The sequence below is a fragment of the Neofelis nebulosa genome, chromosome 10 (assembly GCF_028018385.1).
Source record: "Neofelis nebulosa isolate mNeoNeb1 chromosome 10, mNeoNeb1.pri, whole genome shotgun sequence".
Lineage (NCBI taxonomy): Eukaryota > Metazoa > Chordata > Mammalia > Carnivora > Felidae > Neofelis > Neofelis nebulosa.
In genome coordinates, this window is record NC_080791.1 from 99,827,632 (window position 1) to 99,841,802 (window position 14,171).

Here is a 14,171-nt window from a genome sequence, read left to right on the forward strand (position 1 = left end):
TTAGTGAGGACGACTGGCAGAGGTGACAATGCACAATGTATTTATAGAACAGATTAGCTTTTCTTGGAAGGTCACAAAAATCAGTGATAAACTTGGTAAGAATGGTCAATATGAAACTCATGTGTTATCATCAATTCTATTAGCCACAGGAAATATTTTATTGTCACAGGCTGTTAAGGTAGGGACCTTATCAGTTACACCTTGTTACATGAAGAATGATAAAATTTCCCTTTGAGAGTCTTATCTTTATTTAATGGCACTTAAGTACTAAAAAGGGGGGAGTTGTTTTTTTTCTTTTTTAATGGAATACTTCGTGAATTTGTGTCATCCTTGCATAGGGGCCATGCTAATCTCTGTATTGTTCCAATTTTTTTTTGTTGTTTATTTATTTCTGAGACAGAGAGAGACAGAGCATGAGTGGGGAGGGGCAGAGAGAGAGGGAGACACAGAATCAGAAGCAGGCTGCAGGCTCTGAGCTGTCAGCACAGAGCCCGACGCGGGGCTCGAACCCGCAAACCGTGAGCTCATGACCCGAGCCGAAGTCGGACGCCCAACCGACTGAGCCATCTAGGTGGCTTTTAAGTTTATTCATGTATTTTGATAGAGAGAGAACCAGCAGGGAAGAGGCAGAGAGAGAGAGGGAAGGACAGAGGATCTGAAGAGGGCTCTGTGTTGACACCCATGAACCATGAGATCATGACCCGAAGTTGGACGTTTAACTGACTGAGCCATCCAGGTGCCCCTGTATCCTGTATTCCAATTTTCAGTATATGGGCTGCCGAAGTGAGCACAGGAGGCAGCTTTTTTTTTTTTTTTTAGGATTTCATTTTAGTGTAATCTCTACACCCAACGTGAGGCTCAAACTCACAACCCTGATATCCCCTGATATCAAGAGTTGTGTCTCCCTTGACTGAGCTAGCTATGTGCCCGTTAAGAGGGAGCTTTTTTTTTTTAAGTTTTGAGAAAGAGAGAGAGAGCGAGCAGTGGAGAGAGAAAATTTCAAGCACTGACAGTGTGGAGCCCAACGTGGGGCTCAAACTCACAAACCGTGAGTGAGATCATGACCTGAGCCGAAACCAAGAGCTGGATGCTTAATGACTGTGCCACTCAGGCTCCCCAAGAGGAACTCTTTTAGTAACATTTTGTAATCAGAAATTTTTGGCGTGGGAAAAACAAGGAATAATGATGCTACTATGGACCATGAAAATCTCACATAGTCCAGGAAAACAAAAATGCAGAACTAAAGTGGAGAGAAAAGTGAAGTGAAAGAATTTCCATCGTCTGTTCTGGTTGGAAACCAAAGTGAAGAAGGTGGGAGAAAATAGAAGAGGGGTGCCTGGGTGGCTCAGTTGGTTAAGCATCCAACTCTTGATTTTGGCTCAGGTCATGCTCTCAATTTGTGAGTTTGAGCCCTGTGTTGGGCTCTGTGCTGACAGTGTGGAACCTACTTGGGATTCTCCATTTCTCCCTCTCTTTCTGTCTGCCCCCCCCCCCCAAGCCGTGCTCTCTCCCCAAAATAAATAAATAAACATTAAAAAAAAAAAAAGAAAGAAAGAAAGGAAGGAAAAGGACAGAAGAGCTGGGTTTGCTCCAGCACGGGTGGGGTCTTGAACCAAAATACTGACAACAGGAAAAACTGGTCAGGGTCTTGTGAACTGCCACCATGGAAGCTACTGCTCTGATGAGCAACACAGGTGGCTAAATTTCTGGAACAGGGCCAGTCTCAAGCTACTTCCTGTTCTCCAAAATGGCTACAAGAGGATTTGATTTTTTCAGACTGTGGCTTATGACCCATTAGTCATTCATGAAAGCGTCAGGTTACACAGCAACAAATACATATTCTGTGAAACCTTTCTTTTGGTTTTATATGTGTATATTTGGTTATAAATGTGTATTTCTTGCTATACTTGGGAGCCACACGGGTTGATGAAGCTCTGGCAGGGCAAGGGCTCTTCCAGTCCCAATTACATCAAACACTTCACATTAATCTTGGCAGAGCTAAAATGAAAAAAGAGCCATACATCTCAATATCTACCAATAACAATACCACAGTGAAGCTCACATTGTTATTTAAAATATATAATGTAATTATGGTATTGATAGTATAAAAATTAAAGGCTTATGAAAAACTCAAGAGAGGTCAAAGGGCATACAAGCAAGTAATATACAGATCATTTCCTTAAAAGATACATTTTAATATACAGAATAAAATCCAAGATTTTACTTTTCATGATCCCCCCAAATCTGTGGACATGAATACTCTGAATCCGACCAGGAAAGTTTATATTTTGGTCCAATACATTATTAGACAAGTTGTATGATCAAGTCCGGCTTGATTATCATAAATCATAGAAGTTAACAGAATTTACCTTGAAAATTGGTTACTTTTGTAGGTAAAATCCCCTATTTTTTTCTTAGCTAAGAGTTTACTCAACTTTAGCCTCAGAACCAGATTCAAAACCAGCTTCTTTCACAGCTGATCATAATTTTAGGTTTAATTTAGGCAAGTTATTTAATACTTTACTGAAGATCATACAAAAACTCCACAATAAATAATGAAAAGAGTATGCAAAATCATTAGCCTCTGTTTGCAACTGACAGAAAATACATGTCAGTTCTGGACCAAAATAATTCCACTGAAATACAGACAGTGGCAGGAAGAATGAAAGGGTCTGTAGTGGCTGTGTCCAGTGGTTGGCCACAACCAACCACCACCATCAGCTACTGTGGCAAGTGAGGGTGGGTTTCAATTTGCAGATAAAGAATGTCTTCGGTTGTTTAAAAAAATAGAAACTCTAAAAAAGCTTGTGAATCATATACAAAAGCAGCTGTTTGAGACCAAGGTTGAGAACCAGAAATTGTGTGTTAGCACCGCCAGCAAGCACAGGTTCTGTGACTCATCTGCCCTCTTCTCTTGTGCAGGATGCAGACTCGATGTTGCACACACCATTTGCAGGTATAAAAATTGTCCTGGAATCCAGGGTTCCTGTAGGGTAAAGTCTTAAGCCCTAAGAGGCACCAAGCGGTTACAAAAGCTAGGCAATCATCCAGATCACAAGTTCCGACGATATAATAAATCTCGTGTTGCTTTATCAACTTTTTGCTGGTAGTCCTCCAATTTGTCAAGTATTTTCTGGGACAGCTGGAGGAGAAAAGAAGGGAATCGTTACAGAATAGGTCAAGGACTAAAAAAAAGACTGAAGTTAGTCATCACTTTGACTTCACCAACTAGCTTCCCCCTAATAAAGATGTCCGCCACTCTGCCTCACTTACTCAACATTCAGTACCGGAGTCTGTTCTGTGATTCTACTGATAAAATTGGATTCCACTGTTCACACACACTATCCCACTCCTGTTCTAATGAATTTTCTAAACATGCAAATCACACCAGTATTTTAATAAATGCATTACTGGCTATCTTCTCAGAACCGGAGAGACTACATGTGATTTAACTAATCATTTTATAAAGGGATTGGAGCAGCATGTTAAGGGCAACAAATGCTTTCTGTGCTCCCCTTAATCCTTGAGAGCTGAAGAGCCAGCTTCAGGTGGGAGTGCTAGTGCAAGGACTCATAAAAGACACCTGCCCCACCTCATGAAAGGACCGACTTACAGCAATGTTGTGACTGTTGGCACTGTTCTCTCCCAGAGCCTGGAGAAGCTGGTCAATAGAAGAGTATGGGAGCCACACCATCGGAGCTGTTGCAGACAATGGAAACTGGAAAGAAAAATATCTTCTATTTGAAGAAAATCTCAAAAGTGGACCATTTCTTCTGGGTAGTTTCATAGGTTTGGACAACATAAACTACTAATTTTTTTTCACAGTAAGAAATTGTGTATGTATGTACATGTACACAGACACACATTTGTACCACCCCCACCTCCTCGCTTCTCTTTTCAACTGGGAAACTTGTCCTTTTCTTAGTGAAATCAAATGTATTTTAAAAATTTTTTAATGTTTTATTTTTTTAATTTTTATTCTTTGAGAGAGAGAGAGAGAGAGAGGGAGGAAGGGAGGGAGAGAGAGAGGGAAAGGCAGATTCTGAAGTAGGCTCCAGGCTCTGAGCTGTCAGTATGGAGCCCGAGGCAGGGCTCCAACCCACAAACCATGAGATCATGACTTGAGCCAACGTTGGATGCTTAGCCAACTGAGCTACCCAGGCGCCCCCAAATGTATTTTTAAATTCATGTCACCTCTTATCTTAAAGTAACCCTAAGGCCTATCAAGGAAAAATACACTCAATAAAACTCTAAATTGTCAATGAATGCTTCTATTTGCAGTCTGAAATATAGATTCAAATTAACTGGAAAGAAAAGTTTGGAAAAGGAAAGCTCACCTTTCAAAGTTCTGAATACTTTTCTGAGAGTTTAAGAGCTTGGCTTTGTAGACCCAGATTTTAGACCTGGCTCTTCCATTTACCATCTGTGTGAGCTTTGGCAACTTACTTAACCTTTGAACCTCTGTTTCTTTGTGGGTTTAAAAAAAAGGGGGGGGGTAAAACAATCTCCCATAGGTGGCTGTAAGGATTAAACGAGAAAACACTTGCAGAAATTCAGCAGTTTTGGAACACAGAAAATAGCATTTTGTTCTTAATTACCTCTTTCCTCTAAATACTAACTAAAGCTACGTTCCTTTGATGGAGAAAAATGAAATGTATTTCCATTTTATAAACAGGAAATTGGGAAATCCTACAGTGCCAGTTCCTGATTATAAGGAAAACTAGTCGTGAGGCCTCCTGGCTGGCTCAGTTGGTGAAGCATGCAACTCTTAATCTTGGGGTTGTGAGTTGAGCCCCATGCTGGGTGTAAACATTACTTAAAAATAAAACCTTTTTTTTTTTTTTCTTGAAGTTTCTTTCTTTATTTTGAGACAGAGAGTGTGCAAATGCATGCAAGTGGGTGAGGGTCAGAGAGACAGAGAGAGACAGAGAGAGACAGAGAGAGAGAGAATCCCAAGCTGGCACCTCAGAGCTGATGTGGGGCTCGATCCCATGAACTGTCAAATCATGAAATGAACTGAAATCAAGAGTTGGACACTCAACCGACTCAGCCACCCAGGCACCCGAAAAATAAAATCTTAAAAAACAACAAAAATGAAATAACTAATCGTGTAACTACAAATAGTAAAGGGTAGATCCACTATTCTATAGCTCAATCTACTTTCACATCCTGACTTTATTAGAGTGATAATACAGAAACACGTATGCATGCCTACCTCAATTCCAAAGTACTGATGTCCTTTCCCCAATACAGCATCTACATATTCTGAAACCAAATCCACAGCTTCTTCTAAAAGGTCATAATTTAAGTACAAACGGAGCAACTCAGCAGCATCGACCTTCTGTAAAGAGTCAGAGATTAAGAACATCTACCTATTTCCATCTTACCTGGGCAGTGACCAAAGGATGCAGAGTGTCCAATTCCCTGGGATTTATACTTCTCAATATAAATAAATGAGCATCTTGGTTTACTTATCCTGGGACAAGGGTTGGATTCCTAAGAGCCCAATTACTTCTGGGTACCTTGTAAGACTTTATCTGTTAAGTGGTCTTCCTGCCCTGTTTTGCAATCTAAGACGCATTTTATTATTTTTCTACTTCAGTGTCCACAGTAGTAGTAAAAGTCAACAAACCTTCTCAGAAATGCTGCGTACTGAAGAGATGATATATTCACGTTAATTCCCAGAAATATATGAGTGACAAATGCAAAAGAAGTTAAAAGAATTACCAACTTTCAGTACCTGAATTAAATCTTTTTAACTCAGGGTGAAACAAAAGTGAAAACAACCTCAGTTTGGAAGGGCTCTACTAACTATGTAATTACGCTTTCCATATTCTGATATGATCACATTTGTAACTTTCATCATCTTAGCTGCTTTTCTACTTTCTAATTTAACAACAACGACAAAACCCAAAAAGAAAAAAAAAGATCAGGTTTCCTGATTTTAAGCATTACCTTCTCTCTTTCCCTATTCTACTCTATGTATTTCAGATATAGCTTTCACACTTCAGCATGCATTATTTCAAATTAGGAGCTTGTTAAAATATAGATCCCAGATCCTGGCTCCAGATAACCTGATTCTCTAAGTCTGGAATGGGGCTCAGGAATCTGTATTTTGAAGAAGCCCACTACCCAAATAATTCTGATGCAGGCATTCCAAAAACCCAATTTTGACAAAACTTAAACCCTGCTGCAGTTTTGAAAACAACTCCACTCACTCCCGTGAATTTTTTGCGTAATGAACAGTAAATACTGTGTCATGCATATAGTCATTGTTCAGTTGAGCACACAAGCAGGCATGAACTTAATCACTAACCTGTAGAACTTTAATTCTAAACACCCAGTACTTCATACAGAATTCAAGTTCAGCTGTTCTTAGTGTTTTTAGCTAACTTTAAGAAGTTGCCCAAAGTATATGTCAGCATGTTTCCATAAATTATCACCTCTACTTTTTAATCATCTCATGAAGTTATTCATACTGATAACGACCAGCTTCTTACTCTATACGAGTTAAGATACCACTTACCTTGTAACTGTTTATTAGCCAATTAGGTAGAGGCACTCCATGAGACAAGAGCTTGTTGATTACACAGTGGTGATATAAGTTATTCCGAACTTTGTACCTTTCCAGATAAGTTGATAATAGTCTCCATGCTTCATCTGTAGCACTTGATAAAAGCAGAAAGGACTAATGAGTTCCAGATTCTTAACAGATATTTACAGCGCCATTCAAAGCATCTATTTACAAGGAGAAAACAAATCTTTAGAAGCTCACAACTGAACTGAAAATGTAACTACATGGCAACTAATATCATTAGGGTCAATGTGACTTAGGGGTAGTACTAGAAACCAAATGACATGGATTGTATCTCTCCCACTAATCACATCTTTACTCAACTACACAATTCATTGAACTTCTTTGTTACGGATTTCTAAAACAAGGAAATAGGCTCACATCACTGTTTCCAAACCCGATCAAGCATTAGAATCATGCAGAAGTTCTGCTTTAGAAAATGAGGGCAATAGATCTGTATTTTAGTAGTGATATTGGTATGCTAATTTAGGGGTTGAAAACTAATGTCAGAGGACTGCCAAATCGTTAAATGCCCCAATTCTAAAGTTGTGTAATACAAATTGTAAATGCGATTCAAGGAAGGGAATTTTACTGAGGGTTAGGGTTAGAGAAGGATTCTAAAGAAACTGAAGTGCATTCAGGTAGACATGAATTGGGCACTAGGGGAAGTGTTTGGAAGGTAAGCCCTTTGGGGCAGAGGAGCACTAGAGCTGTACCTGGACTCCTTAGTGGTGATGACTGATGAGAGCTGATTGGCTGCTAGCCAGGACCAGGCTTCTGCTTGGGCTGCCTCGCCCCCTAACTGCAACTTGATGCATCTGCAACGAAAATGGTTCCACACGCCATAAACTAATCTGCTGAAAACAATCACATTATTTTGTTACCAAAACTAGAGATAAGGTGATAACTTTAGCTCTGGTCTGCTGCTGAATTCACTACTGGGGAATACTGGCTCTTTCCTCTCCTTACAGCCACATAACTGGAGGACCCACAAGGCCATTGGTAAGTGTTAAGAGAGAATTTACTTCTAAGGGAAAAATTCTGAAAGTTTAAAAAATATTTCCAATTCACAAACTACTTGACTAATATTTAGGTACAAGGTTACTTCAATAAAAAGTACTTTTTAATAATGCTTACAGGGGCCTAAAGGATTGAATACATGCCTTTTCTAAAATGGACCCCACTGTTGACGCCACATTATCTACTGTCCTGTGGGAATGTAGGCCTAGGAATGCCAGGTTTTTTGAGTTCTCAAGAGAAGCTATAAATCAAGATTAAAAAAAATCATAATTAAAAGAAATTATAAAAATCACCGTGGTAGACTAGACAAAAGCGTTTCTTTAAAGCACAACTGGGAGGCGCCTGGGTGGCTCGGTCGGTTAAGCCTCCGACTTCGGCTCAGGTCATGATCTCGAGGTCCGTGGGTTCGAGCCCCGCATCGGGCTCTGTGCTGACAGCTCAGAGCCTGGAGCCTGTTTCAGATTCTGTGTCTCCCTCTCTCTGACCCTCCCCCGTTCATGTTGTGTCTCTCTGTCTCAAAAATAAAATAAAACATTAAAAAAAAAATTAAAAAAAAATAAATAGAGCACAACTGGCTTAGGTACTGTGCTGACAGTGTGCAGCCTGCTTCAGATCCTCTGTCCCCCTCTCTCTTTGCCCCTCCCCAACTCATTCTCTCTCAAAAATAAACGTTAAAAAAAAAGAAAGAAAATGAAGACCATGGAAAGACAATTTCATACATACTTGAAAGCAAGTCCCTCAAAGACTGGCGTCAAGGGAAGCTTAAAAGTCTGACACAGGGATATGGCAGTGTCAAAAAGGCCAGCCTGAACCAAGAGAGAGACCATCTCCTCTGCTGATGAACTTCCTGTGAAAATGGAAAAGAGCTTTTTAGTGCAAACAATGGTGTATGTGGATGACCCAAAGCCCCAAAGCCGCCCCTGGTATGAGCATCTCAGAGGAAGAGTGAGAGGCTCTGGCCAGTCTAGCCTACTGTGTCCACCGCCCGGCCTGAAGCGAAGCGTGCTGCCAGTGCTCCCAGAATGCCTCATTCCTACCTGCAACTGCAACTGCTGACGGGTCATGCTGAGCCAGAGTGAGGCGGATTCGGGCCAAGGAACACTCTTTTTCCAGGTCTCCCAGTTCCAGAATTTCAATCTGCCGATTGGCTAGAAGCCAAAGAAAGATGTTTTCAATTCCCAAAGTACAAAGGAAGTGTGTCTCATCAGTGCCTATTAACTCAGTCTGTCAATTTCCACTAAACATGAATTCAGTGTCAATTCCAAAGGCACTGGAGGGAAAACACAGGGCTCCATAAAAGTGAACTTAAAAATAAAGCAACAGGGGGCGCTTGGGTGGCTCAGTCGGTTAAGCGGCCGACTTCGGCTCAGGTCATGATCTCGTGGTCCGTGAGTTCGAGCCCTGCGTCGGGCTCTGGGCTGACAGCTCAGAGCCTGGAGCCTGTTTCGGATTCTGTGTCTCCCTCTCTCTGACCCTCCCCCGTTCATGCTCTGTCTCTCTCTCTGTCTCAAAAATAAATAAACGTTAGAAAAAAAAAATTAAAAATAAATAAAGCAATAGCCCTGTGTCCAGCATGCAGCTGAGCCAAATCAAAGTACTCAAATAACAGCTGCAGTTGAGAAGATGCTTACAAGGTACTTTACACAGAATTTCCTTTAACTCTTACAACCCTGAGATGCAGTTATCTACATCAGTATGAAAGGAACATGCCCACAGTGAGAAAGGCAGAATTATAACCAGGTGTGTCCAACTCTGGAGCCCAGGCTTTTTAAGAAGCAATACAATGCCTCCATGGTAATATGCAAGGAGCCCGATAAAACAAGTTTGACACTAAGCTGATTCAAATACAGCAAGCAACAAAAACAAGCACTCTCTTTCGAGCATCTTCATTTCTCGTGCAGCCATACGAAGTTTTCCAAGAGCTGCCAGCCAACTTCTAGCAGATTAAAATCTTGAAAATAAGCTAAAAGGAACTTCACAATATTTTTACAGTACTGTACATAATTTACAACTACTATACAAAAACACACATTTAATACAAATAATACTGTAACATAACAATATAATTATTGTCCAGCAAAGAATCCGCGGGAGATGTCCAACTCACTTGGAGCAGCTGTGCATTCTCCATCATGATTCCTCTTAGGGGACGCGCCAGGGCGATCACACTGTAAAGACAAAACAAGTGCTTAAATGTGAAAAGTTAGTACAGTTGACGCTTGAACAATGTGGGGGTTGGACGCCAAACCCCTGTACAGTTGAAAATCTGCATATAACTTCTGACTCGCCCCAAAACTTAATAGCCTACTGATGACCAGAAGCCTTACCAATAACATAAACAGTCGACCAACATATATTTTGTATGTTATCTGTACTATGTACTATATTTTTACAATGAAATGAGCTGAAGCAAATAAAAAAAATCATGAGAAAATACATTTACATTATTGTATTTACTAACAAAAGCTGTGTATAAGTGGACTTGTACAGTTCAAACTTGTGTTGTTCAAGGGTCAGCTGTATTTTGAGATCATTAACTGATCCAGAGCTCTCATGCTTAAATTCTCTCCACATAAATTATGTTTATTTCAACCAGCACAGCTCTTCTTACAAAGGTACTGTAACTATCAGACACAGGAGTTGTTTGCCAAGTTGGCCAACTTAGCTCTAACATGTTATTGGGTCTAAGGACATGGATTTAACCCCCATATAAACGACTTGACTTTCCTTGGTTCCAGAGTTATATTCTCCAGCCCTAACCAGCCTAGTAATGCAGGAACTATACAAAGCACAAGTAGCTGTGCATATATGACCCCATCAGCATGACAAGAAAAACTCAAAGTGCACATTCTTTAAAACAGTAATTGTAGATTTAATTAACAAAAATGACTGAAATGGAAGCAGTGACCATTTGCTGAGCACTTTTTGCAGGTCAGGCACTGTCACTGTTCTAAGCAATCTACATGAATGATCTCATTTAGCACCCCCCAAATCCTACAAGGTAGACATCATCATCATCCCTATTTTATGCAAAAGGGTAACTGGACACCAAAACATTAAGTAATCTGCTTGAAGTTAGGTCTAATTCCAAAACCACACTGCAATACTTCTTCCTATAATAATTCTAAACTTGAGAACTAAAGGGGTAGTAATACAGAACCGAATTGTTGCAAAAATAGGTAAGTTCACAAATATCCCAGCAGAAATTTTAAATGAAATGAAGCAAAATGAGGTGATGTTTTCTAAAGGACCAAACCAGTTTCAAAAGGACCAACCCTAATAAGCCAAATGATCTCCAAACTCCAAGATGGAAAGTTTTCATACCACTGCACCAGATGCTGGGTGGACGATCCATGCGTATTCTGGACGAATAAGTCGTAAACAGTTAACAGCGGCCAAGTAACAGTTGCCTTGCTTCTCAAGTCCCCGCAGAGTTCGAACTTCTCTGCCAAGACGCATTCCATACTCAAACATCACTGTACCAGCTAGGAGGCAATAATAAGTCAGACATCAGAACTTCAAAAACGTGTTTTAGATGGGCGCCTGGCTGGCTCTGCCCGAAGAGTATGTGACTCTTAATCCTGGGGTTGTAAATTCAAGCCCCATGTTGGGTGTAGAGATTACTTAAAAAATAAAATATTAAAAAATGTGTTTTAGAGAATTTGTTATACTAATCAAATATTAAAATTAAAAAAATTTTTTTTAACGTTTATTTATTTTTGAGACAGAGAGAGACAGAGCATGAACGGGGGAGGGGCAGAGAGAGAGGGAGACACAGAATCGGAAGCAGGCTCCAGGCTCTGAGCTGTCAGCCCAGAGCCCGACGCGGGGCTTGAACTCACGGACCGTGAGATCGTGACCCGAGCTGAAGTAGGACGCTTAACCGACCGAGCCACCCAGGCGTCCCTCAAATATTAAAATTTAAAACAAGATTGAGTTTAACTTAAAACCCCAAAAAATCCTGGGGTATCTGGGTGGCTCAGTTGGTTGAGTGTCCAACTTCAGCTCAGGTCATGATCTCATGGTCCGTGAGTTCAAGCCTGCGTTGGGCTCTGAGCTGACAGCTCAGAGCCTGGAGCCTGCTTCGGATTCTGTGTCTCCCTCACTCTCTGCCCCTCCCTTGCTCATGCTTTGTCTTTCCCTCAAAAATAAACAAACATTAAAACACACACACACACACACACACACACACACACACACACACACACAATCCTGTGTTGGTGAGGATGTGGAAAAACGGAAACTGCTATACACTGCTGGTGGGAATGTAAATTGGTGTACCTGCTATGGAAAACAGTATTGACAGTTCCTCAAAAAATTAAAAATGGGATTACCTTGTGACCCAGCAATTTCACTCCTGGACATATAGTCCAAATATGGAAAACAGGGCTTTGAGGAGATATTTGTATGCCCTTGTTCATAGCAGCCTTTACTCATATTATCCAAAAGATGATGGCAATCCAAGCATCCATTGATGGATGAACAAAATGTGACATATATATATATATATATAATGAAATTATTATTCAGTCTTAAAAAGAAGTTACATGTGGGCTCCTGGGTGGCTTAGTCGGTTAAGTGTCTGACTTCAATTCAGGTCATGATCTCACAGTTGGTGGGTTCGAGCCCTGCATCAGGCTCTGTGCTGACAGCTCAGAGCCTGGAGCCTGTTTCAGATTCTGTCTCCCTGTCTCTCTCTGCCCCTCGCCTGCTCATGCTCTGTCTCTTTCTGTCTCTCAAAAATAAATAAATGTTAAAAAAAATTTTTTTTCAAAAAGAAGTTACATGCTACAATATGGATGAACCTTGAAGATATTATGCTAAGTGAAATAAGCCAGTCAAAAGGGGTGCCTGGGTGGCTGAGTTGGTTAAGTGTCCGACTTTGACTCAGGTCATGTTCTCACAGCTAGTGAGTTTGAGCCCCACATCAGACTCGCACTGACACTGCAGAGCCTGCTTGGGATTTTTCTCTCTCCCTCCCTGCCCCCTTCTGTCCCTCCTGCACTTGATCTCTCTCTCAAAATAAACAAACTTAAAAAAGCCAGTCACACACAAAAAATACTATATGATTCCAGTAGCCAAATTCATATGGACAGAAAGAATGATGGTTGCCAAGGGCTGCAGGAAGTGGAAATAGGAAGCTGTTGTTTAATGAGTATAGTGTTTTCATTTTGCAAGATGAAAAGTTCTGGACATTGGTTACATGTAATGTGAATGCACTTAGCATTACCGTATACTAAAAGTGGTTACGTTAGTAAAGTTTATATGTATTTTACTACAATAAAAAAAAGACAAAAGATCATATAAATATTATTTCTGACATTCATTCATTCAGAAAGTAATCTCTATATCCAATGTGGGGCTTGTGATAACTCACGATCTTGAGATCAGAAGTCCCAAGCTCTACCAACTGAGGCAGCCAGGTGCCCCGATTTTTGACTTTTAGATACTACATCCCCAAACAGTACAGAAGACTAGTTTAGAAGGCTAGTTTCAGCCACATTGTTACCTAATTCCACACCATGAGACCAAGAAATGTTTGGATGCTCTGCTCAAGAACAGATTATTTTTATAAAACTTTAGTTACACAGGTTGAATGAGATACTGAGGAACACCTTGTTCTGAGACAGCATGAGACTCCAGAAATCAAAGGGCATTAAAAATATCTTTTAGTTTTCAAATGAAACTATTTTTCATTCCAAGTTTTAAAGTTTATACAATTTTATTTAAATTGAAGTTAATTGACTTTTTCTCCCCAACAAATGTTTCTGAGTGCCTGCCATATGTAAGACATTTTGTTAGAAGAACAAGCCTTGCTTCAGAAAGACCTCGACATTAATCAGGCTAAACTGGTCTTAACCAAGTTGATGTAATGGATGTTGTAACTATAAAAGCAAACAGGGAGCGGTACTTAATCACCTATATTTCTCTGTATGGGTCAAGGAGATAAGTAATACACACACGTTTTACCATTAGGAAAATTAAGAGCATGTCTACAAATTACTTCCATCTATTCTTGCCAATGAAAATCAGCAAGAAACCTTATTAAAAGTTTTCTGAGTGAAAATGGTATAAAAATGTAACCATTTCCAAAGGGGAACCACAATGGTGATCTTGTAAAATAAGATCTTCTAATAGACATGTAATCCCTTCATTTTAGGTGTTTTTTTTCCTGTCTTAAAGACTAATTTTTTTAAGCCTCCAAGGCTCAAATTTTTTTAATGTTTATTTATTTATTTTGAGAAAGAGTGAGAGGGTGTGTGTGCCTGTGTAAGCAGGGGGAGGAGGAGGGAGAGAGGGGGAGAGGGGAAGGGAGAGAATCCCAAGCAGGTTCTGTGCTGTCAGCAAATGCAGGGAGCCAGATGCAGGCAGGGGTTGATCTCCTGGACCCGGGAGATCGTGAACTCAGCTGAAATAGAGTCCAATGCTTAACCAAGTCACCCAGGTGTCCCATAATTTTTTTTTCTAAGTGTAGTTGACACAATGCCACATTAGTTTCAGGTGTACAACACAGTGATTCAACTCCTCTATACATTATGCTATGCTCATTTTAGCTGTTCTGATAGAGTCTTCATTA

The 14,171-nt window shown here is 40.3% G+C and overlaps 1 protein-coding gene and 1 pseudogene across 1 annotated transcript in view; both read right to left on the reverse strand.

The window, feature by feature from the left end:
• Window positions 1-300: 300 nt before the first annotated feature.
• LOC131488935 (U6 spliceosomal RNA) lies at window positions 301-399 on the reverse strand (annotated as a pseudogene).
• A 1,664-nt stretch (window positions 400-2,063) lies between these two features.
• The window catches only part of NUP160 (nucleoporin 160), a 51,301-nt gene continuing 39,193 nt past the window's right edge, over window positions 2,064-14,171 (reverse strand). Inside the window, exons 28-36 of the mRNA XM_058688986.1 lie at window positions 10,919-11,079; window positions 9,702-9,762; window positions 8,632-8,742; window positions 8,318-8,441; window positions 7,291-7,392; window positions 6,527-6,668; window positions 5,216-5,341; window positions 3,614-3,718; window positions 2,064-3,142 (exon numbers count right to left, since the gene is read on the reverse strand). Coding sequence (XP_058544969.1) covers window positions 3,053-3,142; window positions 3,614-3,718; window positions 5,216-5,341; window positions 6,527-6,668; window positions 7,291-7,392; window positions 8,318-8,441; window positions 8,632-8,742; window positions 9,702-9,762; window positions 10,919-11,079 — 1,022 coding nt within the window. The 3' untranslated portion in view covers window positions 2,064-3,052. The remainder of the gene's footprint in view (window positions 3,143-3,613; window positions 3,719-5,215; window positions 5,342-6,526; window positions 6,669-7,290; window positions 7,393-8,317; window positions 8,442-8,631; window positions 8,743-9,701; window positions 9,763-10,918; window positions 11,080-14,171) is intronic.